The following is a 26472-nucleotide window of genomic DNA, read 5'->3' on the forward strand; positions in this document are numbered from 1 at the left end:
AACAATCAGGCAGTTCTTCTTCTCCTTCCACCTGTGCTATGCAGCAAACAGCAAAGGCAATTCCAATGGGACCCCCTGGGCATTATAAGCAGGATAGTAACCAAGAGGTGTGTGTACCCCAAAAGAAAGTGGGAGTTCCCGTGCCCAGAAGACGAGCTACTGATCCACTCAGTCTGGTAGCATGTCCTGCCTCTCCCCTATAACCACAGGAAGCAGAAACATTGAACAGATAAGCACTCAGACATACAGGAAAGGCTAAGAGACAACTGAAAATGCAAACAGAAGGATAACCGAGAATCACCAAACATTTGAAGAAAAACAAAGAGGAGTCCCAGAAGGAAAGAATGGAGGGAGCGGAGAAGAGGAAATATTCAAAAAACAACAGAATAAAACAGCTCATTGTCAATGAAAGATATGACACCTCCAATGAAAGGCCCCATGGGCACTGCTTAGAATGAATAGAAAAACAAACCCCAGATCACGACTAGACACTTGATGGTAACATTTCAGAAAAGCTCCATTAGTAACTTGCTTTTCTGTTTCTAGTCAGTCTCCTAAAATTTGGTCACTTTATTGGACAAAGAAATTTTTTTGGTATTGTGTGCCAAGATGATTTGAGTTGGAATATTTTTTAGCAAAGGAACCTGATACTCTTGGTTGACTGACACAGCCAGTAGTTGAGCCCCATGCTGGATAGTGTGAAGATGTGGCAAGAGGAGGCTGGATAGGCTAAATTTATAGTCATTGAATATAGATGTTTCTTTTTGTCCCAAATGATCTGTTTGGTACTTAATCTGCCTAGTTACTTATTGCCCCACAATGAGTAATCAGAACAAATGAAATAAAACAACCCATTTCGGATCTGTCCCAAACACTCCTACAAATATCCCCTAAATATCCACTCATTTGAATGGTTTTTTTTTTTAACATCTCCACAAATTGTACATCCCAACTGTGACTCAGAATTATTGTTAATCAAGTTCAGAATTAAAAACGTATTTTAGACATTCTACTGAAATATTTCCTTCAACTTAGAAATAATTCATTAGAATTTTGAATGCCTTTTAAGTGTTTGTGGTTTGGGCCCTACATCATGTGTGATTTTACGAGTTCTTTTTGGAGAGCCAGCTTTTCTCCCTCATTCTTCTCATCCTCTCATCATATTTGTTCAGATCTTCATTGAACATCTAATATGAACTGAAGATGGTTGATTCAGTCCCAAGTCTTTCGTCTTTTTCCATTAGGTGCAAGAGCAGTCCTTAGGACTGAGGAGTTTACAAAAATAAGTAAAGCACAGTTCCTGTAAACCCAGAAGTGTTTAAAATCTAGTAAATAAATGTGAGAAATGTATAAAAGTCAATGAGGATTCTCTCCCTCAGGAGAGGAGATCATATTTGTTATGATCTAGGCCATGGTCATGTTATTTTTCTACATGGGTCTCTCCTGTAAGATTGTAATAAGAACTACCATTTACTGGTACCTTCTGTACCCAAGAGAAGCTGGCATTTGATGACCTAGACAGGTGGGATGGGGGGAGGAGTGGGAGGGAGGTCCAAGAGGGAAGGGGTTTATGTATACATAGAGCTGATTCACTTCGCTGTACAGCAGTAACTAACACAACACTGTAAAGCAACTATACTCCAATAACAAAAAAAAAAAAAGAAAGAAGCATCAGACTCAGAAAGGTCCGTTGACCTTGTCCAGTGTCACAAACTTCTAAGTGACAGAGCCTGGAATTGACCTGTCTACTTGACAATAAAGCCCTATTTATTTTTCCCCCAGCTTAAACATACTCTTTCCTCTGTCTTGAGCATACATTCTATGTTCCCACCTCTCCCTTTACTATGGTCCATTCTCCTACTTTAGAAAAGAAAGGCATACGCTCAGTTATCTGGAATCTTCTTATGGTGCATTGTCCCAAGATGTAAAAATCTCCTGGTTACCTAAGAAAGGGACAATTCAAATGACTGGGGAAGCCTCCTTGAATAATTAATCAAAGCACATAAAAAAACTGCCCAATGCCTGTCTTCCTTATACATATTTCTGATAAGAGCAAAATGTTGCTTTAGAACCAGGGTATTTGGGCTGATGTTGGGATATTCTGAATTAAATCAGAATGGGTAGTGGGGGTGACTGTACTTCTGCCCTTTTTGGACTGCAATCAAAGAATGCAATGCCCTTGAAAATTCTATGAGAGCAAAGCAAACACAGCTGAAAAAACTTTTTAAAGGAAAGCAATTCTTTTCAGATATTTCAAAAATACTCATCCTGGCCCTTGTCATTAGCTAGAAAGGAAAGCACCTTCAGATAGCCTATGAACGGTGGTGGTAGCGATGCCGATTATTTTTCAGTGTAACCGGATTTTTTTAGGAATACTAAATTTTTAAAGATACTGATTAACACCCACAGGTAAGATTTTTACAAGATTTTTCTCAGATTAGTTGTATATCATCCAATAAGGGAGCTAAACCCTATTTTATCAAATCTAGATCATGAGATATTTATTCTGATTATAGTACATTCCCATTTTATTTCATCTTCTGAATTATTTACTTTTTACTATCTCCTAATAACAACATGTGAATTTGCTAGCTGCTGGACCAATTAGTTATTAGCTATGTGACAGGGATGGGCTATGTGCTCATCAGCTGGGCTTCTTCTTCCTGAGTGTGCAGGAAAACCACATTTCCCTTTCTCCCCTGCAGTTAGATTGAGGCCACATGCCTGGGTTCCTATCACAGGAACATGAGCAGAAGTAATGGACACCATTTTCCAGGCCTCGTTATAAACTCCCCCAGCACCATTATTCAAGCTCTCTCTTTCCCTTCTTCTGGGCCCATGGAGTTCAATATTACAGATTACCAGATGAAAGGAAACAAGCCGCTATTTTGAAGACAGCTGCCCCAGAGTCACCCTACTTTCACTGGGGCTATGAAATGAATGACAAATAAAACAGTGTGGGGCTTCCCTGGTGGTGCAGTGGTTAAGAATCTGCCTGCCAGTACAGGGGACACGGGTTCGAGCCCTGGTCCAGGAAGATCCCACATGCCACAGAGCAACTAAGCCCGTGCTCCACAACTACTGAGCCTGCGCTCTAGAGCACGCGACCACAACTACTGAGCCCGCATGCCACAACTACTGAAGCCCGTGTGCCTAGAGCCCATGCTCTGCAACAAAAGAAGCCACCGCAATAAGAAGCCCGCGCACCGCAGTGAAGGGTAGCCCCCGCTCGCCGCAACTAGAGAAAGCCTGCGAGCAGCAGCAAAAATAAAATAAATAAATTTATTTAAAAAAAAATTAAGAAAAAAAAACAGTGTGGAGTTTTTTTTTACAGCAGCTAGCTTTAATTACCCTGATTAATATAAACAGTGTATACTTTTATTAAGCATTTCAGATTTTGAATCATGTATTGTACATTTCCTAAAGAATATCATACCTGCTCTCATAGGTCCTGATTCATGCATAACTTCTACTCTTAGCTGGGTACTACATTGTATTACTGCAGATTAAGTAATGAAAAATGTATTACTTTGTTTCAATGAACTAATGTAAAATTAATTATATGAGAGTTGTATCATTTTAATCTTGATTGCTTTTAGGAATATATTGTACAACATGGATTCTATAACTTCTCAGTGTTTTTGATACTATTGCTTAAATGAAATATTAACACATCTGAACTGAAAAATAAAATAAGACTTTTTTTTGACAGAAAATAAGTCGGATTTTAGTGAGTAGCTTGCAAATGAGGACTGGCTTTGTCAATTAGGTCATATGGCTTTGTCATTTGTGGTCTGGTTGACCACAGGATAGGACCACTTTCCATGCATTCAATGAAGGAAAGCTTTAAGTTTTGACACAACTATATTTAAAACATGTGATAAGTTTGTAAAAAATACTGTATAAATGTATAAATTTGCAGGTCCCTTTACTGTATAAATTTGCAGGCCCCTTTACGTCTCTAATATTCTATAACTCTGTGACTAAAGACTCAGAAATATTCTTTTAGATGACTGAAAAAAAAAGTATCCAAATATGCATTTCTTCTTTTTCCCCTTTCTCATTTCCCTTCTTCCCTCCCAATATCACTAAGGCTCTGTTGGCAAAGAGCAAAGATTGTATGTTTTGAGGGATTTACTAAAATTGGTCTCATTATGTATCAATTAATTACAGTAATTCATTGGCTTCCCTCAACCAAAAAATAATCAAACTATTCATGACATCATTATTCTCTCTAGTAATTGAAATCTGAAAAGCATATAATAAAGATAATATTTTCTAAAATAAAAAGATGACATTGGCACGATCCTGCTTCCTCCTTCTGAGGAAGCTAGAATCTTGAAATAGCTCATCAGAAACAGAAGTCTTTAGAATACAAAAGTTGACCAGAAAGGCTATAATTGTTGTTAAAAAATATGTATGTGAGGTCCACTAGCACCGCCTTGTGCTATTTATAAAACAATGCAAGATATGATGTATAAATAGTACTATTTTGGTTTTAAATATTTCCATTTTGGTAACAGAATGTTGTGGTTTTTCATATTTGCAGTGAGAAAAGGTCCTGAAATATTAATGCTGTGTTTTTCTTTCTTGCCCCACACTTCCGTGTAGTTACATGTATCCATGTTGACTTGTGGACAACTGAGATTGTTAGATCATGGATTCAAAGAGAAAGAGACATTTAATATTCAATTGACTGACTTCCACAAAAGGGCAGAGTTGGGAGGGAGCCCATGTGAGATGGTTGCTGACCAACCCTGGAGAGCTATGTGGAAGGGAGGCCAGTGACTGCAGCCCATCCCCACCATTCAAGTGAGCATGCCTCTTTGTGTAGAAGAGCCACAGGTGCTACTGTCATCACTGTCAGGTCATCACAGCACCTGCGCTCGGCCTCTTAGCTCATCCAGGTGAAGGATGTCCACCTGTGTCCTACGACTTTGGTAGCCTCCCACGTGAACTGCTGTCTGTTAATTTTACCCTTGTTAACAGGACACAAAACATCTTTTCAAAATAGTGTGAGATCCTTCACCACCAGAGGACATTGAAAATGAAGAAGAAAGAGAAGCCACAGTTTTGGCACTTGGAAGAGTCTGGACTGGGAAACCCACCTCTGGTGTATGTGTGTGTGTATATATATTTACATGTATATATTTATACTGGAGAAGTATTAGGGTCTTAAGACTAAATGAGATGGCATATAGGAAAATGCATAGTACTAATTCATCTATACATCCAATTAATAAAATTTTGTTGAATACCTAATGAATATTTATTGAGCACCTACTATGTGCCATGCACTGTCCTAGGTACTAGGGACATAGTAAACAAGATGGATGAGGTCTCTGTCTCATAAGCTTGCACTGTGGTGGGGGAAGACATAGTGTAAACAGATAAATAAGGTAATTTCAGTTATTGTAAGTGTCATGAAGAAAGTAAAAGAGGCCAACTGGATTGAAAGTGACTGGTTGGAGGGTGAAGGGAGCAACTGCAGAGAGGGTGGGCAAAGACAGCCTCTTTGGGGAGGGTAACATTGAATAATGAGGTGGACTTAGTCATGCAGAGACATTTGGAAGGAACAGACAGAGGGAACAGAAAGTGCAGAAGCTCTCAGGCACATAGTAGTTTAGCATGTTTTAGAAAGATGGCAAAAGATGCAGACTCAGGAGTGGGGACCCTCCTTCACTAAGATGATGGGGTCTTACAGCTGACACAGAGTAAGTGCTTAATAAAGAAATGTGTCTTTGCTCTGACACATTACATTAGAAAATGTTTACTACAAATTTAAAAAAAGTTTATAACGAAAAGCTTCCCCTGCCCACAACTCCAGCCCTGCTTCCCAGAAGCAATCACCCTTATAATTTACTTTTGGTTCTTTTGACATATCTTTGAATATAGCATGCTCCTAATGTTATCTCTTCATGTATCAATTATAGATATTATCTATTTACTTCCTACAATGACAGAGAAGCATTTAGCCAAGAGAATTATGGTTATTTTTCTGCCTCTACTGGTTACCTTTGCACCTATAAATAATAAACTTCTATGTCTTGTCCTTCATATCTTGACTCCCAGATCATGAGACTGAGATATTATAGACCTAATTCTTTCTGCTGCTTCTCTTCCTCCACTTTTCCCTCCATGTCTCTGCTGGGCACAGCCTCCTATGCCCTATAAACTTTAGTAGTTCAACTCTTTTTAGCAGTTATATAGGGCTCTTCATGCTCTAGGTCCCACCTACTTTTTTCATCTCCTGACATTATCCACTTTCGCTATACTCACAGTTTTACAGAACTATGTACTTACAGTTTTTGTAAACTTTTGTGTGCTCTTGTCTTTTTTCTCATTGCCTCATACGTTTTCATCGCCAGGAAGGGCTTCCCTCTGCAATTCACTGGCAAATCCCATTCATTCATTTTAGCCTACATGCCACTTTATGAGATCTTCCTTGCTGGATGCCATTTATTAATTAAATACAAAAAATATTTATCCAATGGCTGTTATAGGCAAGGCACTGTTCTAGGTGTCAGGGCTATAGTGGTCCTAGACAGACATTCATGAGCTTGCATTCCAGTGACTTAATAAGCAGACGATGAAAATAACCACCATAATGAAACACACGATGCGTCAGGACTTTACTAAATAACTCACAAATGCTATTTTAATCCTCACACCTTTATGGGACTTTAAGAAGTTAAATGTCTTTCCTGAGGTCACTTCCTGTAAGTGGCTGAGCTTATATTCAAACTCAGATCTGCCTAACTTCAGAGGTGTCACTCTTAAATCATACTCATTCTGCAGCTATTACTCCTTGTACACTTCTACCATAACATGACATCTGTCATACTGTTTTGAAACTGTGCATGGCGTTCCCCATATAAACCACAGGACATAAAAGAATTATTTGTGTCACTATTTTTCCGATTTTCTCAGGATGGTACAGAAGTAATACCGTTCTAGAGACACAGGAGTGAAATTAATGCATTACATACAGTGGGTGCCTTAGGGATTAACTCTTGAAATCTCAGACTGAGAAAGGCTTGCTCTAAACTGAAGATGTCTTAAGGGTAGAGATACCTGCTGCATAATGGGTGCTCGACAAATGTTCATTGAACCTGTTATTCAAATCTTTGTAATCAATACATATCAAGTTTTGGGATTGTAAAACTATGTTTGTCCTGCGTTTGAAGGTGGCTTTGCAGCAGGAGCTAGGCACTCAGTCTTTTTAATAGAATTCCAAGGGTGTTCAGTCCAAACTTTAAGAGGCAGTAGAATGCAGTGGTTAATTGCACAGACTCTACAGCCAAACTACCCAGATTCCAATTCCAATTCCGTTGTTTACTGTTTATACAACAAATTATTAGTTAACATGTGCCAGCCACTTTTATAAGTACTTTACAAACATTACCTGAACTAAACCTAACACCTCCACGTAGCAGATACCTTTACTATTCCTCAATAGTGCCATGTCTCAGTTTTCTCCTCAGTTAAATGCAGGATACTAATAACAAAATATAGGGTATGTAGGATTGAATGAGTGTAAAGTGCTTAGAATAGCATCTGGCACATAAAAAGTTAGCTATTACTACCAGTAGACGCTGTGACCATCGGCTTGACGTAACTTAACAATTTTTTCATCTTATGCTAATGTTCACTTCAAGGGAATTATTTGGAATGGGGACTAAATCTTAAGCATCTCCCAGTCAAGCTGGCTCTATGTTTCTAAGGGAAAACCCAGTGGCTGGTGCTGAAATGGAAAACGTAGGAAAAAAGTACCTCTGAAATCCGTCCAGTCTTCTGCATTTGCTCAGGCATCTCCCAAGTCCACATTATTGTCACCTCTTGCTGGGATGCCTGCAATAGCCTCCTAGCTGGTTCAACGGCATTCTCCTTGGCTGCCTCTATTCTCTGCTCCAGATTAACCTTTTCAAAACACAGAGGCAAATTGTATTGTATGGTGCGCACGCTTACAACAGTCCATTGATTTCTCATTGTTCTTAGAATAAGGACCCAAATCAGTAACCGAGCTGACTAAGTCTTGTGGGATCTAGCCTTGGCCCTCTCCGTGGTATCTACCCACCCCAGGCACGTCAGCCTTCATTCACTGTTCAGCAAATATTTATTTGATCACCATGCATTTATGGAGTCATTGAGGATACATTGGTGACAGAGAGAAACACAGTTTTTGTACACATAGAACTTACCTTTAGGAGGTGGGAGAACAACAATGGCAACAAAAACCAGACATATAATAATTATTATAAAAAATATAATAATTGCTGGTTGTAAAAAGCAGGAAAATGGAATTGAGCCCGCAAATAAAAAGAGGGTCATTTGAGATAAGATGGACAGAAAATCTTCTCTAAGCAGGTAACATTATATAGATGAGATGTAAAGGAGGAAGAGAAGTGAGCCACACGATGAATGGGGAGGAGAGAATTCAGGTGGACAGAACCCATGCAAAGTTCACATATGCTGGAAACAGCCTGGGGTGTTTGCAGTACCCAGAGTAGATCAACTCACTGCACAAAGGTAAGAAAGTGGGGAGTGAGATTGGCTGGCGCCTGGTCCTGTAGGGCCTGGTAGGCCATTGTAAAGAATTAGGAAGTTTTTTCCCTCTTCTTTTTATTTTAGAAAAGCTCCAAGCTGTTTTGAAAAGTTGAAAGAGTGGCACAATGTACATCGTTACACCCTTTATTTAGATCCACAAATTATTAACTTTTTGCCACATTTGCTTTTTTGGTTCTATTTTCTCTGTTCTTTTGTTCTCCCTAACATCTTTCTATTTTGTTTTTGTTTTATTTTTTCCCCAAATCTTCTGAAGGTAAGTAGTTGCAGACACTGTGACACTTTGCTGCTAAATACTGAAGCAAACATATTCCCAAAACAAAGACATGCTTCTACATAGTCACAAATTATCACACGTCCAAAATTTAATACTGATTCAGCATCATCTACGTTGTAGTCCATATTTGTATTTCCACAATTGTCCACAAATTGGTTTTTGCAGTTACTTTTTAAAAGATCTATGAACCAATCAAGATTCATGAATTTCATTTAGCAACACCTCTCTCCTGACTAAAGCAATCCACCACCTTTTGATTTTCTCTTTCCCGAACACTGACATTTTTGAAGAGCCTGGGTCTGTTGTCTTGTAAGATGCTCTACCTTCTGATTGTTTCCTCGTGATTAGATTCAGGTTAAACATTGCTGGCACAAATAGTACCAGGTGATAGACAGTCCCATTACTGGTGATGTTGTTTCCTCACTTGATTAAGGTATGTCTCATAAATAAATCTCTACATTGTAAAGTTACCTTTTCCCCTAATTAAGAGTTAATCTCTAGGGTGATTCTTTGAGATAGTGTTAATATCCTGCTCCCCAACAACCTTTTAGCCAATGGTTTAGCATCCTTTATCCATTGTTTTAGTATTCTTTGATAAGCTTTATTTATGTCAATTTTTACAATGGGAGTTGCAATATGGGGAATATTTTATTATTCTTTTTGCATTCATTAACTGGCATTCTTGTGTAAAGAAGAGATTTTCATTGTTAGTCCTTTTCTCCCCCATCCACCCCGCTAACGAAGAGGACTTAAAAAATTAAACCTGGGCTTCCCTGGTGGCACAGTGGTTGAGAGTCTGCCTGCCGATGCAGGGGACACGGGTTCGTGCCCCGGTCCGGGAAGATCCCACATGCCACGGAGCGGCTGGGCCCGTGAGCCTGCGCGTCTGGAGCCCGTGCTCCGCAACGGGAGAGGCCACAACAGTGAGATGCCCACGTACCGCAAAAAAAAAAAAAAAAAAAATTAAACCTGTTTTAATCTATTACCATCATTATTCTTATTCTTTTTGAGGTTCAAATTGTTCCAAGCATGGTTAGTGGAAGCCCCTTTAGGCCAGATCCAGTGTCCTTTTGGAATGACCCTATTAATCTCTAAGGACTTCTTTGCTTTCTGACAAGAATGTTTTAGGCTCACTTTATAATTTCCCTGCTCCAGTCCTGGAATCAGCCTTTTCTCCAAGGAGTACTGGTTCCTTTTAGTGATAAGTGGTATTTAGAAACCATTTGTGTGGCTTGGTCCTAGGGGTGCTCATTGTTACTGGGGTGCCAGGGCTTCCAGACCTTCAGGCCCTCTCAGTGGACCCAATTAAGATAAAATAATAATAATAATAATGTCATTCTACTACCAACTCAAATCCATCATCCTGGGGTTCTTCCTTACTTTCTATCATACCATATTTGTTATTTCCCTTCTCCCACAGTGAGAACCCTGGTACCAAACAACATGAATATATTTACTCCTTTGCTTTTTCCTATAACACATGTATAATAGATTCAAGATTACTAAACCAATACCACTTTAAACATCAAACCTACTAAACCAAGTTATTGATGTCTTTACATTTCTTTTGCTCTTACATTGGATCCCACAACTCCTAACTCCAGTATATAGAGTACTACACTCAAGTTAGTTGAAGAAGTTCTTTTTCTCTGTGTGGCTATGCTGACAATTTGATATACAGGTAAGTTCATCTCTTTCTTTGTGTTAAATTTTAGGGCTTGCTTTTATTTCCATTGTTTAAGATTTAATTTTTTGAAAAGGCAAAACTTTTTTTAAAATTTATTTTATTTATTTTTGACTGCATTGGGTCTTCGTTGCTGCACGTGGGCTTTCTCTAGTTGCGGTGAGCAGGTGCTACTCTTCGTTGCAGTGCTTGGGCTTCTCACTGCAGTGGCTTCTCTTGTTTTGGAGCACAGGGTCTAGGCACACGGGCTTCAGTAGTTGTGGCACATGGGCTCAGTAGTTGTGGCTTGTGGGCTCTAGAGAGCAGGCTCAGTAGTTGTGGTGCATGAGCTTAGCTGCTTTGCGGCATGTGGGATCTTCCCGGACCAGGGATCGAACCCATGTCCCCTGCATTGGCAGGTGGATTCTTAACCACCACGCTACCAGGGAAGTCCTCTTTTTTTAAAAAAGAAGTTTATTCAGAGAGCCACACTCCTATCACTAATCCTTGCAAAATATTCCCATCTCCTATAGATAACCATTTTCAACTAATTTTGTTTTATAGTTTTTGTATTTCTATCTTCAAAAATAGGCCAAAAATGGGTGTGTGGTATACATACATGTAAGTATGTAGACTCTCATTTCTCCTTCTTGCTTACACAAAAGTTAGCATACTTGGTATATTCTTTTGCACTTTTTCTTCACTGAACCATATAAATATTATTTTATTCTAAAAATGCATTGAAGGGCTTTAAGCTAGGGACTGACATGATCATTTCCATTTTAAGATTGGTTTCGTTGCCCTATAAAGAATGGAGAACAGGACCTGAAGCAGGTAGACAGATGGGAGGCTGCAGTGGTCGGAGCAATGAAAAGGGAAAGGAGTATTTATTTCACTTATAACACAAAAGTACAACAGATACATTTATGAGCTGGATGAGAGTGGTGAGGGAAAAGGAGGACTCAAAAATGATTCTTTCTAATGAGTAACTGGGTAGATACATGGTGGTGTCGTTTACTGAGACAGAGATTTGGGAGGAGAGGCTTTAAGTTTTGGAATGAAAAATCAAGGTCCCATACTGAATACGTTAAGTTAGAGATGTCTGTTATACATCCAAGTGGAGATGATAAGTGGATAATGAGATACTTGCTTTTGGTTGAAGTTCAGAGGAGAGGTCTGGGGAGGATAAGGAATTTAGGAGTTATCAGTATAAAGATATTTAAATCCATGGGAGTTGATGAGTTTGCCAAGAGGAATACTGCAGAGGAGAGAAAAAGGTGGGGGAGAGGGGAAGCTCAAAACCAAGCTCTGAGGATTCCCATAATTTAGAGTTTAGGCAGAAGAGACAGAAAAGAAGACTAAGCTGGGCAGCTGGTAAGGTTAAGAGTAAACAAGGAGAGAATGACCTTTTGCTGATCCAGAGGCCAAGTGAAGTTTCAAGGCTGAAACATTTAACTGTGTGGATGAAACAAACTGTGTGGAATGCTTCTGGGAGCTAGAATAAAATAAGACAGAGAATCCATTGGATTTTGTATAGTATTTATCCTGCCCCTGTGCCTGGTATTACATTCCTTATGCCTGGAGTGCTTACTCGTCTCTTTTTTTTTTTTTTTTTTTTTGCGGTACGCAGGCCTCTCACTGCTGTGGCTTCTCCCGCTGCGGAGCACAGGCTCCGGACGCGCAGGCTCAGCGGCCATGGCTCACGGGGCCAGCCGCTCCGCGGCATGTGGGATCCTCCCGGACCGGGGCACGAACCCGCGTCTCCAGCATCGGCAGGTGGACTCTCAACCACTGCGCCACCAGGGAAGCCCTCCTCTCTTTTTTAAACCTAGTTAACGCCGAATGACCCTTGGAGATCCAGATCAAACATTATTTGTTCAGGTTCCCCTGTGACATAGTCTTTCAGCTCTAAACATTTCTTTCAAACCACTCAGTACAGTTGTAATTTCTCAATTATTTGTCTTTGCAATTTTTTCTCAATTATTAGAATATAAGCTCCTGGAAGGTTAGGGTCTGTTTTGCTAGCTCTCCTCCACTGTTTCAACTGACTCCTAGCCTAGTGTTTGGCACATAGAAGGTTTTCAATAAATATCTACTGAACATAAATAAATGTAGCACCTGGAGCTGGAAATCAGTAACAGCTAGCAAAAGCAATAAAGGCATTATGAGGTACGGCAGGAAGGGCAGATTTAGGGGTAGAAGTGCCTGAAGGAGAAATGGAGACTTTGACACAGCGGCCCCTAAAGACTTAGTTCCAGCCGGAACAGTAAAGCACAGTTTTATTCTATCTTCCCTCCTTTCTTCCCTTTCACACCTACTTTCTCTGTTCATTTTTACTCCTGGTCCTGCATCCTCTTCTCTACTCCAAACTAGCTCACCACAAATATGATTTTTTTGTGGATAAAGAAGGCAAACTGAATAAGGAGGCAGTGGGAAGTTAGAGAAGGAAGGGGGAGGTTATGGGAAATATAAATATAGAATAAAGGAAGACAGTAAGCTCATCAAACCAGGTACTATTCTACAAATGCTACTAACCAAGTAAAAGAGTCAAAAATAAGATCACATGTGAGAGGGTGGGTCTTGAAGTCATTCAGCTGAGTTTAAAATCCCAGTTCCACCATTAATAGCTGTATGCCTTTGAGCAAATTACTTAATCATATGAACTCAGTTTCCTCGAAACCTATAAAAGGGGCATAATAACAGTACCTACCTCACAGGGTTGTTCTCAGGATCAGTACGACAATCAGTTTTAAATGCTTAGCACCATGACTGGCACAAGGTAAATGCTCAATTAACGTTAGCAGTTACTTTTCTTTAAAATGAAGTACAGCAGGGAGAGATGGCCTAAGTAGTAAATACTTGTCATATGACTGTAATAACACCGCATCAAAAGAAGAGGATCACTTTAAAAGAAGCAGATAAGATGTACTGGCACTTACATTTCGGGCACAGCAAAGACCTTGCCTATGCATGGAAGATAGAATGTCACAGTACAGCGCCTCACGCCGGTAGTTGCATTATATTTTCAGAATGGCAAAAACAAAAAGAGAAAGAATGCTTTTGAAAATCTTTTCTGGGAAAAATGTATCTCGTCCACGAGGGCCGCTGTGGACGACAGGTAGGATCATGCAGCTAAGGGAGTGACCCTCGGAGTGCGGGCAGCGCTCATTCTAAGTGACTCTCCCGATGCGGAGCCTATTCCGGCCCGCAAGGACAAGGCCTGCCATTCGTTGGCTGGTCCCTAGTGTAGTCGCGGGGCTAAGTGTGGCAGCTACCTCACCTCGGGGCCTCCGCCACGTCTTTATTGTCTCCAGGATGGAATCCGAGATCCGCGCCGCCGCCAACAGAGGGTGGTACCCACCGCAGCCCCGAGGCAGCGCCCTACCTAGCCCGGCAAGCAGAGCCCCAGGGAAACTCCGCCCACTGGCCGCTTACCAGGCCGCTTCCGCCCATTGGTCGCCCGGCATTCCGAGCCCCGCCCCCAAATTTGAAAGCTTCTCCCGGGAGCGGGTGGGAGGGAAGCCCACAGCTCTAGTCGGCTGCGCTCCGGGGCGTCGTTCCGGAAGCTCCGCCCACTCCCAGCGTTCCGTTTGAATTTGAAAACGAAAATAACTCGGCGCTACTCCCAGGTTGGGCCGGCGGGGCAACGTTTGCAGGTGAGGGTACGCGGAAGGAGGTGGGGGACTGCTCACATACCAGGTGAGGTGAGGAAAGGTCTCAGGCAGTGTGAGCACCTTCCGACGGGGCTCGGGATATCCCTGAGGTTACTCTCAGGAACTGGGTTGCGAAGCAATGAAGACGCCTGGGCCACCGGGTGCGCTTCTGTGGGGGGTTGAGCCGTTGTACTCGTGTTAAGGTTTAAATCTGGTCTCCGCCGCTTATTGGCTGTGTGACGCAAGGCAACGTCTTTAATCCTTCTGGGCCAGTTTCCTCATCTGTAAGAGGGGGTAATAATAGAACCTACCTCTTCGGGCTCTTATGAAGATAAAATGATAATATGTAAACCTGTTAGAAAGTGCCGGTGTATAGTAGGCACTAAGTATTTGCAATCATTAATATTTTTATTATTGTTGCTGCTGTTAGTGTTGAGGATCAGGCGTCCATTGCCAAATCTGGTGTCCTGAATCCCTAAGGTGAGCAGTTTGCTCGGCAAGTGACGTGCTGTTATTTGGGAGGGATGGGGGCCCTGTGGTGGCCGTCTGTGCAGTTATTTACAGGCTGCTGCCGGTGCCCAGGGCTCGCCCTTCTTGGGCTTTGCAGTGCTAAGCGGAAGGGGGTGTGTGTGACGAGTGCACTGACTGCTGTCATCGCCCAGTTTGGGAGGTTTCCCCCATCTCGTTCTACTTTTTGGCTCAGTGATTCCTGCCTGGTGCAGCTCTTTAATATTCCTTACTGAAGGACTAATTGACAAAAGGTCATGCCTTATAGGTTAGCTTGTTTTTAATCCCCAAGGTGATCAAACTCAGGTTTGTTTTTGTTCTTAAAACAAGGTAGCATGTTCACCCCGAAGCAGCATAACAGTGTGTACTTTTTATTAGATATCCAAGACCTGAGACTTCAGCTTGCAAAATAATATAAAGGACTCATCAGCTGTGAAGACTTTTTTTGAGACTATATTTTGTGGATGACATTCAGAAACGTCATTCAGTAGCAGATTTTATTTTTCATCAGTCTTCAACCATGAAATCTCACTGGAGAGAAGATAAAAGATGCTGTTTCTCAGTCGTGGGAACAGCCTTCCTAAATGAGAAATGAGGTCTTGAACCTTGCTGTTGCTAAAGATAATATCAGAAAAGAGTAAGACCAATTTTTTTTTTTTTTTTTGCAGAGAGGATTTTATTTATTATTATTAAGCCACTATACAGGGAGTTTTTATCACTACATAAATCTCTGAATTTGTTGTAGGGGATACAGAGTAGTATAAGACAAGGTCCTTGCCCTCAAGAAGTTTCTAGTCTAGTTAGGGAGGCCACACATAAGTAGAAGTTAACTAAAAGTACAGGAAGTGATAGTACATCTCATTAATTTTATAATTGTTAAGAGGAAGTTTATTCATTGAAAACTGAACATATGAGCACGTACAAACTACTGTAACCTTACTTTTTTAAGGAGGTACAATATTCTTTTTAACTTAGTAATTTCATAAAAGATTTATCAATATGTTTTTTTTTTAACCAAAAATTAATTGAAAGCAAAGATTGAAGCCTACCTTCCAGTTTCCAGGGCATTTCTATGAAATTTGAGTTATGAAATGTCAAGCCAGTACTTTCATATTTTTGCACACTTTCCTCCCATATTCTAGATCAGTGTTTATTTTTTATTCTATCAGATACTTTTTTTCTTAATTTTCACCCATAAATTGCATGTTTGAAATACTCTATCAAACTGCATTTAAGTAATTTTCTCATTTTGATTACATCACTGATTATACAATAAAAAAAGCAATAAAGATATTAAACTTACTTAATTGTATGATTGGTGATCTTGTAGTTTGCTGGGTTTTGTTGAAGGTAAATGTGTAATTTCTTTAACTCTTTTTGCAATTTAGGAAAAACAAAACCAAAAACAGCCCTGTTGTATTGAATTTGGGGGTTTCAGGACTGATCAAGGAAAAAGATACACCGCAAGGTGGCAGTAACGTATGAGGAGCTTTACTGGGGTAGCACTTTGACAGGCACTTTGTGTGCTTGGCAAGTTGCCCACAGCATGAGACTTTCCAGAGACTAGAGTGAAGGGCCAGTCACCTAGAAGGGGAAGAGGGGAATTGGGGAGGGGTGGGGGTAATAGGAGAGGGAGCTCTCTGTAAGTGATATATTGCTCAGCAGCACAGTAGGGAGTCACTATGTCAGAGACCTCCAAAGGGTAGCAGTGGCTTGGGGTCTTATAGTCCTGGCTTTTATCTGTGGCTAGCAGATGGTTGGGTGCAGTTTCATGGGATGTGGGAACCAGTTGGGCTCTAAATGGCTAAAAATGAGCTTATTTTGGCTATATGTAAAGCAAACAGATGTGTAAAAATTTGAGTTTGACACCTCAGTGGTTTTTTTTTTTTTTTTTTTTTTTTTGCAGTACGTGGGCCTCTCACTGTTGTGGCCTCTCTCTTCCTGGACCGGGGCACGAACCCGTGTCCCCTGCATCGGCAGGTGGACTTTCAACCACTGCGCCACCAGGAAAGCCCCTCAGTGGGTTTTTGAACGAATGATCTTGGCCTGCTGTGAAGAAGTAAACAATGCAGGGCCAGTATACAGGGGCCATCTTTGGCTCATTTATTTAACCCCCATGGTTGCCCATTACTAACTACCTTCTTGAACCAGGAACTCTAGTGGGCAGTCACTGTTCTGAATATTTCATAATATTCAAAGAATAGAGTGCTCTCTCCATTTCTCCCTGGTATTGTTCGCCTAGTAGATTTTCAGTAAATATTTTAATGTTAATATTTTATCAGTGAAGATTACCCCTAAGTTTACCTTTAAATTTAGTGACTTGATGTTTAATTTAGTTGTAATAGTTTACTGATGCATTATTCCATGTTCGCCTTAATTTTTAAGACCTGTGATGTATCAGGTACTGTTTTGAATATGTTCACATACGTTATTTCACTTTTTACTTGCATTATTTGGAAGAATTCAGTTGAAAGTAATTGTCCAGATTACCGACTCCTAATTGCTAAAACATTACAAAGTCTGTAAGTAACATTCTTCAGAAGACACTAAATAACTAAAATAAGACAAGGTTATAATTTACTCCGCCCTTACTGTTTGATTTCTGAGAGGATTTCAGGCAGAGTCTGAGTGTTTTATACTCTCTTATTTTATGGGTTACCTTTACTCATGAAATCTCTTTGGCTGAATCTCCCCATAGGTTGCAGCACATGAATAGTAGTGGTAGGCTGTATCCAGTATTATTTGATTTAAAATCTGTAAAAAATTGTCTTTTGTCCTTTCCATGGGTCATCATGTTATAGATGAAATAGTCTAATGTTTTCCTTTTGGAAGTGTAGTTACATGGCAAGAAGTAGTGGGCTGGACTCACAGACTTTATAAACTATGGATATATGATTTATTAAGGTTATCTAAGGAAGTTACTGTTATTCTTGCAGAATGGAATCTAATGTAAATCAAGATGGGGTGCCTAGACCATCTTATGTTTTCAGTGCTGACCCAGTTGCGAGGCCTTCGGAAATAAATTTTGATGGCATTAAGCTTGACCTCTCTCGTGAATTTTCCTTAGTTGCTTCAAACACTGAGGTAAGTACAAGAAAAGTATTATGTTGATCATCATGATTGAGAGCAAATGGGCACACACACACACATACACACACACACACACACTTGTGGACAGGTACAACTAGAGCAGAGCTTTCCAAACTTTGTAGGTTTAAGGCAAACTTCTATCTCAGCAATTTTTTCATGGTGCCCTAAATACATAACAGTTCCTTTTCACGTAGTAGGTGCAGACATCTTAATGACTATTTATGCCCTGACTTAGTAGCTATTTGAGAAAAAAATAACTTATGAAATTTTTAAATATTAGTTTTCAATAACCACGGTTACTTACTAATGGGCAATGTGTGCATTTGGGGTGCTGCACAACTTCTCAAGCTTTGGAATCAAATTAGACACTGCCACCTGCATTTCCTGTTCTTCATTGTTTTGGGGTCGTACTTGCTTGCTATCACAACCACCACTGGAAAATCCAGCTTCACTAAGATATGACATCATCAAAAGAAATAGTGTGATCTAAGGTTGAAACTGAACTTCTTCAAGCTAATAGTTCGTGGTGTTCAACATGTGTCAAGTACTGCTGTGGTTCCCTCAGAAATGTAAAATATTCCACTATGCCCCTAGGAATTGCAGGCCTTAGTTTAAAAAATAATGCAGATTAAAAAAAAATTAACTTAGTAGCGTTTAAGAAATAAGTCTTTCTACTACCCTACCTACTGTCACTATGTTTGCTGTGTTTATAGACTTTTTCTTATACATTTACTTTCAATCCATTTATATTCTATTTATTACAAATTAGATTATTAATTTCAATGCCTTAGAGAGATGGAGTAACCCATTTTATAAAGAAAGATGGAGGGGGAAAGAGGAGTATAGGGAACATATATAAAAGGATAATAATTATTTAATACCCATCATGTGCTAGGCTCTTCTACTTTAGCTCATTTAATCATAGATAAAGAAGAGAGGAAGGGATAAATGCCTCTTGGTGTATAAATGGAATTATACATTACTAGACTTTTGTGTGTGCCTTCCTTCACATAATACAAGGGTTGGTAAATAATGGCCTGGTTTTATATTTCCTGTTTTTGTATTGCTTACAAGCTAAGAATGGTTTTTATATTTTTAAATGGTTGAAGAAAAAAAATCAAAAGAAAAATCATGTTTCATGACGTAAAAATCAAATATCACAAGTCATATTCATTGGTTTACTTATTTTCTAGGTCTGCTTTCGCAACAGAGTGGCAGAGTTGAGTAGTTGTGACAGTCTGTAGAGCCTAAAAATATTAAGTGTTTTTTCTTTACACACAAAAAATTTGCTGATCCCTACTTAGCATGTTGTTTTTGAGATCCATCACGCATCATGTGTCAGTAATTTGTTACTTTTTATTGCTGAATAGTAGTTCATTGTGCAGATATGCCACATATCCATTTACAGTTTGATGGACATATGAGTGATTTCCATTTTGAGGCCATTATAAATAATGCTTCTCTGAATGTTTATGTGCAAGCCTCTCTGTGAACTTATGTTTTGTTTTCATTTCTCTTGGGTCGATACTTAGGAGTAATTGTGGGTCACATGGTAAGTGCATATTTAACTTCATAAGAAAACTGAAACTGTTTTCCAAAACGACTGTACCAGCACCAGCAATGTATGCAGGTTCCAGTTCTTCCACCTCTTTGCCAACACTTGGTAATTTTATGAGTGTGTAGTAGTACCTTGTTGTGGTTCTAGCCTGCATTTCCCGAAATGAGCACTTTTTCAAGTATTTCTTGGCTATTCCTATACCTTCTCTTGTAAAATGTCTCTTCAAATAATTTCCCTACTTAAAAAAATTAGGTCGTTTGTCTTATTACTGATTTGTGAGAGTTCTTCATGCATTGTAGATACATATCCTTTATCAGATCAATAGTGTCTTGATTAATAGAGGTTTTTAATTTTAAAGAAGTCTAATTTAACTTTTTTTTCTTTTACGGTGATTTCTTTTGTAAGTCCTAAGAAATCTTTGCCCAAGGTGGTGAAGGTTTTTAAAAACATTTTCTTCTAGAAATGGTTAGAGCTTTTGTTTTAATGGTTATATTTGTTATCCATCTTGAGTTAGTTTTTATGTATAGTTGATGTAGGGCTACAGGTTGATTGGTTTGTTGATTTTTTTTTTTTAACCTCCATTTATCTAGTTACTTTAACATTATGTGTTGAAAAGACTTTCTTTTCCCCATTAAATTGTTCTGGTGTCTTTATTGATAATCAAATGGCTGGGTATCTATGTGTGGATCTATTTCTGGATTATTCTCTTTCATTGACCTATTTGCTTATCCTTTTGCCTATACTTCACTGTCTATTTCTGTAGGTTTATAATAATACGTGAAATCAGATAGTATGAATTCTCTAGATTTGCTTCTCTTTTTTAGGAATATTTTGCCTTTTCTAGGTTCTTTGTAAATATATTCATAAATTTTAGAATTGACTTACCAGTTTCAACAAAACAGCCTACTGGGATTTTTGACTGGGATTGCATTGAATCTAGAATCAATTTGGAGAGAATTGCTATTTTAGTAATATTGGAGAGTTTTAATTCATGATTGTGGTATATTTCTCAATTTATTTAGGTCTCTAAGGTTTTAGCAATGTTTTATACTTCTTTTGTTGAAGGCCCATGTAGGGGCCTTCAATCTTTTGTTAAATATATTCTTAAGCATTTCATGGCATTTGATGCTATTGTAAATTATATTTTTAACAGCTTTATTGAAGTAAAATTAAGATACAATAAGCTGTACATATTTGAAGTATAGTCTTTGACAAGTTTTGACATAATGCATATGCTTGTGAGAATGTCACTACAGTCAAGAATAGTGAATGTTTCCATTACTCCTGAAAGTTTCTTTGTGCCTCCTTGTAATCCCTCCCTCCCATCACACCTCCAAGTAACGGCTGATCAAACATTAGTTTGTACTTCTAGAGCTTTATATAAATGTAGTCATAAAGTATGTACTCTTTTCTTACTAAGCATAATTATTTTGAGTTTTATGCATGTTGTGTGTATCAATAGGTAATTCCTTTTTATTGTCCATTGTTTAGATATGCCACAATTCATTTATCCGTTTATCCGTTCACTTGCTGAGGGACATTTGTGTTTATAGTTTCTGGCTGTTACAAAGCTTCTAGGAACTTTTGTGTACAAATCTTTATATGGACATATATTTCCTTTATTTTTTTCCCCTTGGATAAATACCTAGGATTGGAATGGCTGGATCATTTTTAAGAAACTACCAAACTTTTCCCAAGTGATAATAGCATTTTATATTCTCAGCAGCAGTGTAGGAGAGTTGAGTTTCTCCACATCTTCACCAACACTTGGTGTCGTCAATCTATTTATTTACTTATTTGTTTTTAAACAGACTATTTTTTAGAACAGTTTTATGTTTACAGCAAAAATGAGCAGAAGGTACAGTGATTTTCCATATACCCTCTACCCCCATATAGCTTCCCTCATTATTAACATCTCCTACCAAAGTGGTGCATTTGTTACAACTGATGAATCTACTCTGACACATGATAATCACCCAGAGTCCTTGCTGTACAGTTACATTGTGGTTCACTCTTGGTGTTGTACATTCTGTAGGTCTGAACAAACGTGATGACAGGTAGCCATCATTATGGTATCATACAGTGTATTTTCACTGCCCTAAAATTCATGTGTTTCACCTGTTTGTCTCTCCCCCACCCCCAGTAACCACTGATCTTTTAACTGTCTCCAAATTGTCGCCTTTTCCAGAGTATCATATAGCTGGGATTATACAGTAGCTATTTCAGATTGGCTTCTTTCAGTTAGCAATAGACACCTAACGTCTTGTCATGGCATCCTCCATATCTTGTCATGGCTTGATGGTTCATTTGCTTTATTTCTAAACTATATTCCATTGTATGGATGTACTGTATCCATTGTATGGATATTTTTATGTATTGGTATCAGATAGATATTTGCATTTACCTAATGTCTAAAGATGTTGAATATGTTTTCATGTGGTCATTCATTCACCTATTGAAGGGCATCTTGGTTGCTTCCACGTTTTGGGAACTGTGAATAAAGTTGTTATGAGCATTCACGTGCAGATTTTGTGTGAATGTTAAGTTTTCAGTTCCTTTGGTTAAGCACCAAGGAACGTGATTGCTGGAGTGTATGGTACTAATATGTTTAATTTTGTAAGAAATTGCCTAACTATCTTCCAAAATGGGTGTAACATTTTGCATTCCCAAAAGCAGTGAATGAGAGTTCTTGTTGATGCATATCCTCAACAGCATTTGGTGTTGTCAGTGTTCAGATTTTGGCCATTCTGATAGGTGGGCCGTGATATCTCTTTTTAATTTGCATTTTCCTGATGACATACAGTGTGGAACATCTTTTTATATGCTATTTTTCCTCTGTATATCTTATTTGGTAAGGTGTCTGGTAAAGTCTTTGGCCCATTTTAATCAGTTTGTGTTCTTATTGTTGAATTTTAAGAGTTCTTTGTATATTTTGGTAATAGTCCTTTATTTGATATATATTTTTGCACATATTTTCTCCCAGTCTTTTCATTCTCTTTACTATGTCTTTCACAAAGCAGAAAACTTTAATTTTAACGAAGCCCAACTTATCAATTATTCCTTTCATAGATCATTTCTTTGGCATTGAATCACAAAAGTCATTGCCAAAGCCAAGGTCATCCAGATATTTTAAGTTATTTTTGTGAAGGGTGTAAAGTCTATGTCTAGGTTAATTTTTTTGCATATGGATGTCCAGTTGTTCCAGCACCATTTGTTGAAGAGACTGTCTGCTCCATTGTATTGCCTTTGCTTCTTTGTCAAACATCAGTTGTCTATATTCATGTGGATCTATTCCTAGGCTCTCTTCTGTTCCATTGCTTCTGTTCTTTTGCTGGTGCTACACTATCTTGATTACTGTAGCTTTATAACATGTCTTGAAGTTGGGTATTGTCGGTCCTCCAACTTTATTCTTTCAATTTTATGCTGGCTATTACGGGTCATCTTTTTATTTTTAGTCATTCTAATAGGTGTGTATTGGTATCAAATTGATATTTGAAAAAGTCTCCTTTACTTTCTCTGAGCACTGTTTTTTAGTTTTCAGTATATAGGTGTTTCATATCTTTTGTAAGATTTTTCTCTAAGTAGTTCATAATTTTTGAGGTTATCCTAAATGGTATCGCTCTTTAAAATCAACTTCTATTTCTTGCCAGCATGTAGAAAAACAATTGATTTTTGCATTTTGATCTCCTATTATGCTATGTTGCTAAACTCATTTAATAGTTCTAGTAACTTTTTTGAAGATGTCAGATTTTTGTATGTTCGTGTTGTCTGTGAATAAAGATGATTTTATTTCTACCTTGCCATTCTGGATGCTTTTCCTTTTTTTTCCTTTTCCTCCTCCTCTTCCCTTTCTCTCTCTTTCCCCGCCCTTCCTCCTCTTCCTCCACCTCCTTTCACCTGATTACATTGGCTAAAACCTCTAGAACCTCTAGTACCGTGTTGAATAGAAGTGAGAGCAGAAATCCCTGGGTTGTTACTCATCTTGCTACTCATCTTTGATTCAGTCTTGCATCATTAAGTATGATGTTAACTATAGGTATCTTATAAATGCTCTTTATCAGGCTAAGGAAGATCCCTTCTATTCCAGTTTGCTAAGAATTCTTATTATGAATGGATGTTGAATTCATATATCACATTCAAGTCATCATTCAAATGCACTTTTTTTGCATCTATTAGAGATAAAAGTTTCTTCTCATTCTTTTAATGTTTTTAAGTACCCTAATTGATTTTTGAATGCTAAATTGACCTTGGTTTTCTGGGATAAACCATTTTTTGTTAGGATGTACTATCCTGTTTTACATATTAGCTAATATTTTTGTTAGGGGATTTTTGCCTCTTTTTTATTCTGACAGAGAACTTTTATCCAGAATATATTTAAAACAATTACACGTTAATAATAAGAAAACAAACAGTCTAATAAAAATGGACAAAAGATTTGAACAGACACTTCACAAAAGAAGATATTCGTAGGGTCAATATGCACCTGAAAAGGTGCTCAACATCATTAGTCAAAAGGGAAAGGCATAAATTGAAACCACAATCAGATACCACCCTCACACCCACTAGAATGGCTATAATGAAGAAGACTGGCCACACCACCCATTGGTGAGCATGCAGAGCAACTAGAATGTTCATCCATTGCTTGTAGGAATAGAAGATGGTACAACCACTTTGGAGAACGTTTTGCCTCTACTTTTTTTTTTTTTTTTTTTTTCTCCGGTACGCGGGCCTCTCACTGCTGTGGCCTCTCCCGTTGCGGAGCACAGGCTCCGGACGCGCAGGCTCAGCGGCCATGGCTCATGGGCCCAGTCGCTCCGCGGCATGTGGGATCTTCCCAGACCGGGGCACGAACCCGTGTCCCTGCATCGGCAGGCGGACTCAACCACTGCGCCACCAGGGAAGCCCATGCCTCTATCTTAATTAAGGATATTGTTTTGTAATTTTTTTCTGAGGGTATCTTTGTCAGGTTGTGGTGACCAGGTTATGGCAGACTCAAAATTCGTTGAAAAGTGTTCTCTCTTCCTTTATTTTCTTAAAGAGTTTGTCTTTAATTTGTGTGATTATATCCTTAAATGTTTGAGAGAATTTACCAATGAATGACCAGGGTTTGGAGTTTTTTTGTGGGATTATTTTGTTTGAATGTAAATTTAATTTCTTTAATAGATATAGGGTTATTCAAATCGTCTACTTCTTGTGTCTTGTTTGGTGAGTTGTGTTTTTCAAGTCATTGTTTCCTTTTTTAAAAAAAAAAAACATTAAAACATTTATTTAAAATTATTTTTTAAAAAATGAACTAAGCTCATTTCTTCCTCAAAGGAAGCAGTAAAGAGAATGCCATACAGCAAAAAAAATTCTAAGTGTGTGATGCAATTGAGCATTTGGGTTAATAGACTATTCTGGTTACTTGTGATTTATTCTACATTTCTGTGTTTTAGTGACTTAGAACCTTGTTATTTGTATTGGTTTTAAAGGTTAGGATCTTATGGCAAAGAAGCATATTGTAAACTTCAAGTATAAATATAGAAGGCAGAGGAAATTGAGTCTTTTGTGGTATTTTTGTTTTTTTAAAAAGATTTATTTTTCTTTTAACATATAAAGTGGTTAAAAACAGAAGAGTCACTGTTTGCTTAGAGGTTTTGTATAATCTCAGATTGTTTTATAGCAATCAGCCACTTTAAAGAAAGATGATCTCTGAAAAGCCATATTTTTTATTTTTAAAATATTTTCTCCTTTTAAGGCAAACAGTTTGGAATCCAAAGATTATCTCCAGGTTTGTCTTCGAGTAAGACCATTGACACAGTCAGAAAAAGAACATGAGTCTGAGGTTTGTGTTGAATTTAATATGTTTTACTTCCATTAAATGGGCAAAATACCATTGTTTTAATTTACTTATTGTTAGTTTTTATTTATTTATTTGTGTTCTAGGGCTGTGTGTATATTCTGGATTCACAGACCATTGTGCTGAAGGATCCTCAAAGTATCCTTGGTCGATTAAGTGAGAAAAGCTCTGGGCAGATGGCACAGACATTCAGTTTTTCCAAGGTAGGTACCCATGTGAAATGGACGATTTTTCTTTTCAGGAAAAGAAACTTGGCTTAGGCTAAATTGCTACCTAATTATATATAATGAACTATATACATCTTGTGCTCATGAAACTTAGATCTTAGGTACTGGTATTTTTTTCTCAATGGTAGGACTCAAATTTCAGGTGTGTAAATATATAATTGGAAGTGAGAAAATCTTTGTAGAGTTCTTGCAATCTTTTTTTGGTGGAGGGAAGTATCCTTTTCAAAATCTAGATGAAAAGTCATTGGTTGGGGGCTTCCCTGGTGGCGCAGTGGTTGAGAATCTGCCTGCCAATGCAGGCAGGGGACACGGGTTCGAGCCCTGGTCTGGGAGGATCCCACATGCCGCGGAGCAGCTGGGCCCGTGAGCCACAACTACTGAGCCTGCGTGTCTGGAGCCTGTGCTCCGCGACAAGAGAGGAAGCGACAGTGAAAGGCCCGCGCACCGCGATGAAGAGTGGCCCACGCTTGCCACAACTAGAGAAAGCCCTCGCATAGAAACGAAGACCCAACACAGCCAAAAAAAAAAAAAGTTATTGGTTGGGTCAGATTTCTATCTTGAAAGCTTTTTGAAAGTAGTTAAACTAGCAGGTGTATTTGTGGGAATTGGGGATATGGCCAACTATTTTAAGAATGAATCTTGTAGGACAAATCTTTTAAATATTAAAAACATGAAAGGGTAGAACTCATTGTGGATATTAACTTGAACATTCTAAAAAGATTTTTTTAAAAAAATGCTTGTTTAGGTTTTTGGCCCAGAAACTACACAGAAGGAATTCTTCCAGGGTTGCATTCTACAGCCAGTTAAAGACCTCTTGAAAGGACAGAGTCGGCTGATTTTTACTTATGGGCTAACCAATTCAGGAAAAACTTACACATTTCAAGGTAAATAGTTTTATTTTTGCTAGAAAGGAAGAAAGAGGCACTAATAATGTACTCATTTTCATAATACTTCTTATAGTTATGTTTCCATTGCCTAGCACATTTGCTCAATTTTTAATAGTAATAGCATATTGAATGTGTATTGCCAATGGCTTTTAATTCAGATCGACTACTTTACCCATATGTAGAGAATTACATGATGATAAAAACTC

The 26472-nt window shown here is 38.6% G+C and overlaps 2 protein-coding genes across 7 annotated transcripts in view; one reads left to right on the forward strand and one right to left on the reverse strand.

Moving 5' to 3' along the window:
* Positions 1 to 13924, reverse strand: part of PANK1 (pantothenate kinase 1) — a 110772-nt gene extending 96848 nt beyond the window's left edge. For 2 of the 4 annotated variants that reach the window (XM_033404853.2, XM_033404849.2), the window contains exons 1-2: positions 13786 to 13924; positions 7774 to 7920 (exon numbers count right to left, since the gene is read on the reverse strand). In XM_033404853.2, coding sequence (XP_033260744.1) covers positions 7774 to 7827 — 54 coding nt within the window. In that variant the 5' untranslated portion in view covers positions 7828 to 7920; positions 13786 to 13924. Of the gene's footprint in view, positions 1 to 7773; positions 7921 to 13444 lie in introns of all 4 variants that reach the window. The other 2 variants (XM_033404858.2, XM_033404852.2) reach the window with 2 other exon arrangements.
* Positions 13925 to 14026: 102 nt separating this feature from the next.
* Positions 14027 to 26472, forward strand: part of KIF20B (kinesin family member 20B) — a 73701-nt gene continuing 61255 nt past the window's right edge. The window contains exons 1-6 of one of the 3 annotated variants that reach the window (XM_049696506.1): positions 15094 to 15302; positions 16572 to 16724; positions 17602 to 17749; positions 25051 to 25137; positions 25239 to 25355; positions 26125 to 26263. In XM_049696506.1, coding sequence (XP_049552463.1) covers positions 17603 to 17749; positions 25051 to 25137; positions 25239 to 25355; positions 26125 to 26263 — 490 coding nt within the window. In that variant the 5' untranslated portion in view covers positions 15094 to 15302; positions 16572 to 16724; position 17602. Of the gene's footprint in view, positions 14162 to 14620; positions 14639 to 15093; positions 15303 to 16571; positions 16725 to 17601; positions 17750 to 25050; positions 25138 to 25238; positions 25356 to 26124; positions 26264 to 26472 lie in introns of those variants that run through there. The other 2 variants (XM_033404840.2, XM_033404842.2) reach the window with 2 other exon arrangements.

Source organism: Orcinus orca, chromosome 14 (assembly GCF_937001465.1).
Source record: "Orcinus orca chromosome 14, mOrcOrc1.1, whole genome shotgun sequence".
Taxonomy (NCBI): domain Eukaryota; kingdom Metazoa; phylum Chordata; class Mammalia; order Artiodactyla; family Delphinidae; genus Orcinus; species Orcinus orca.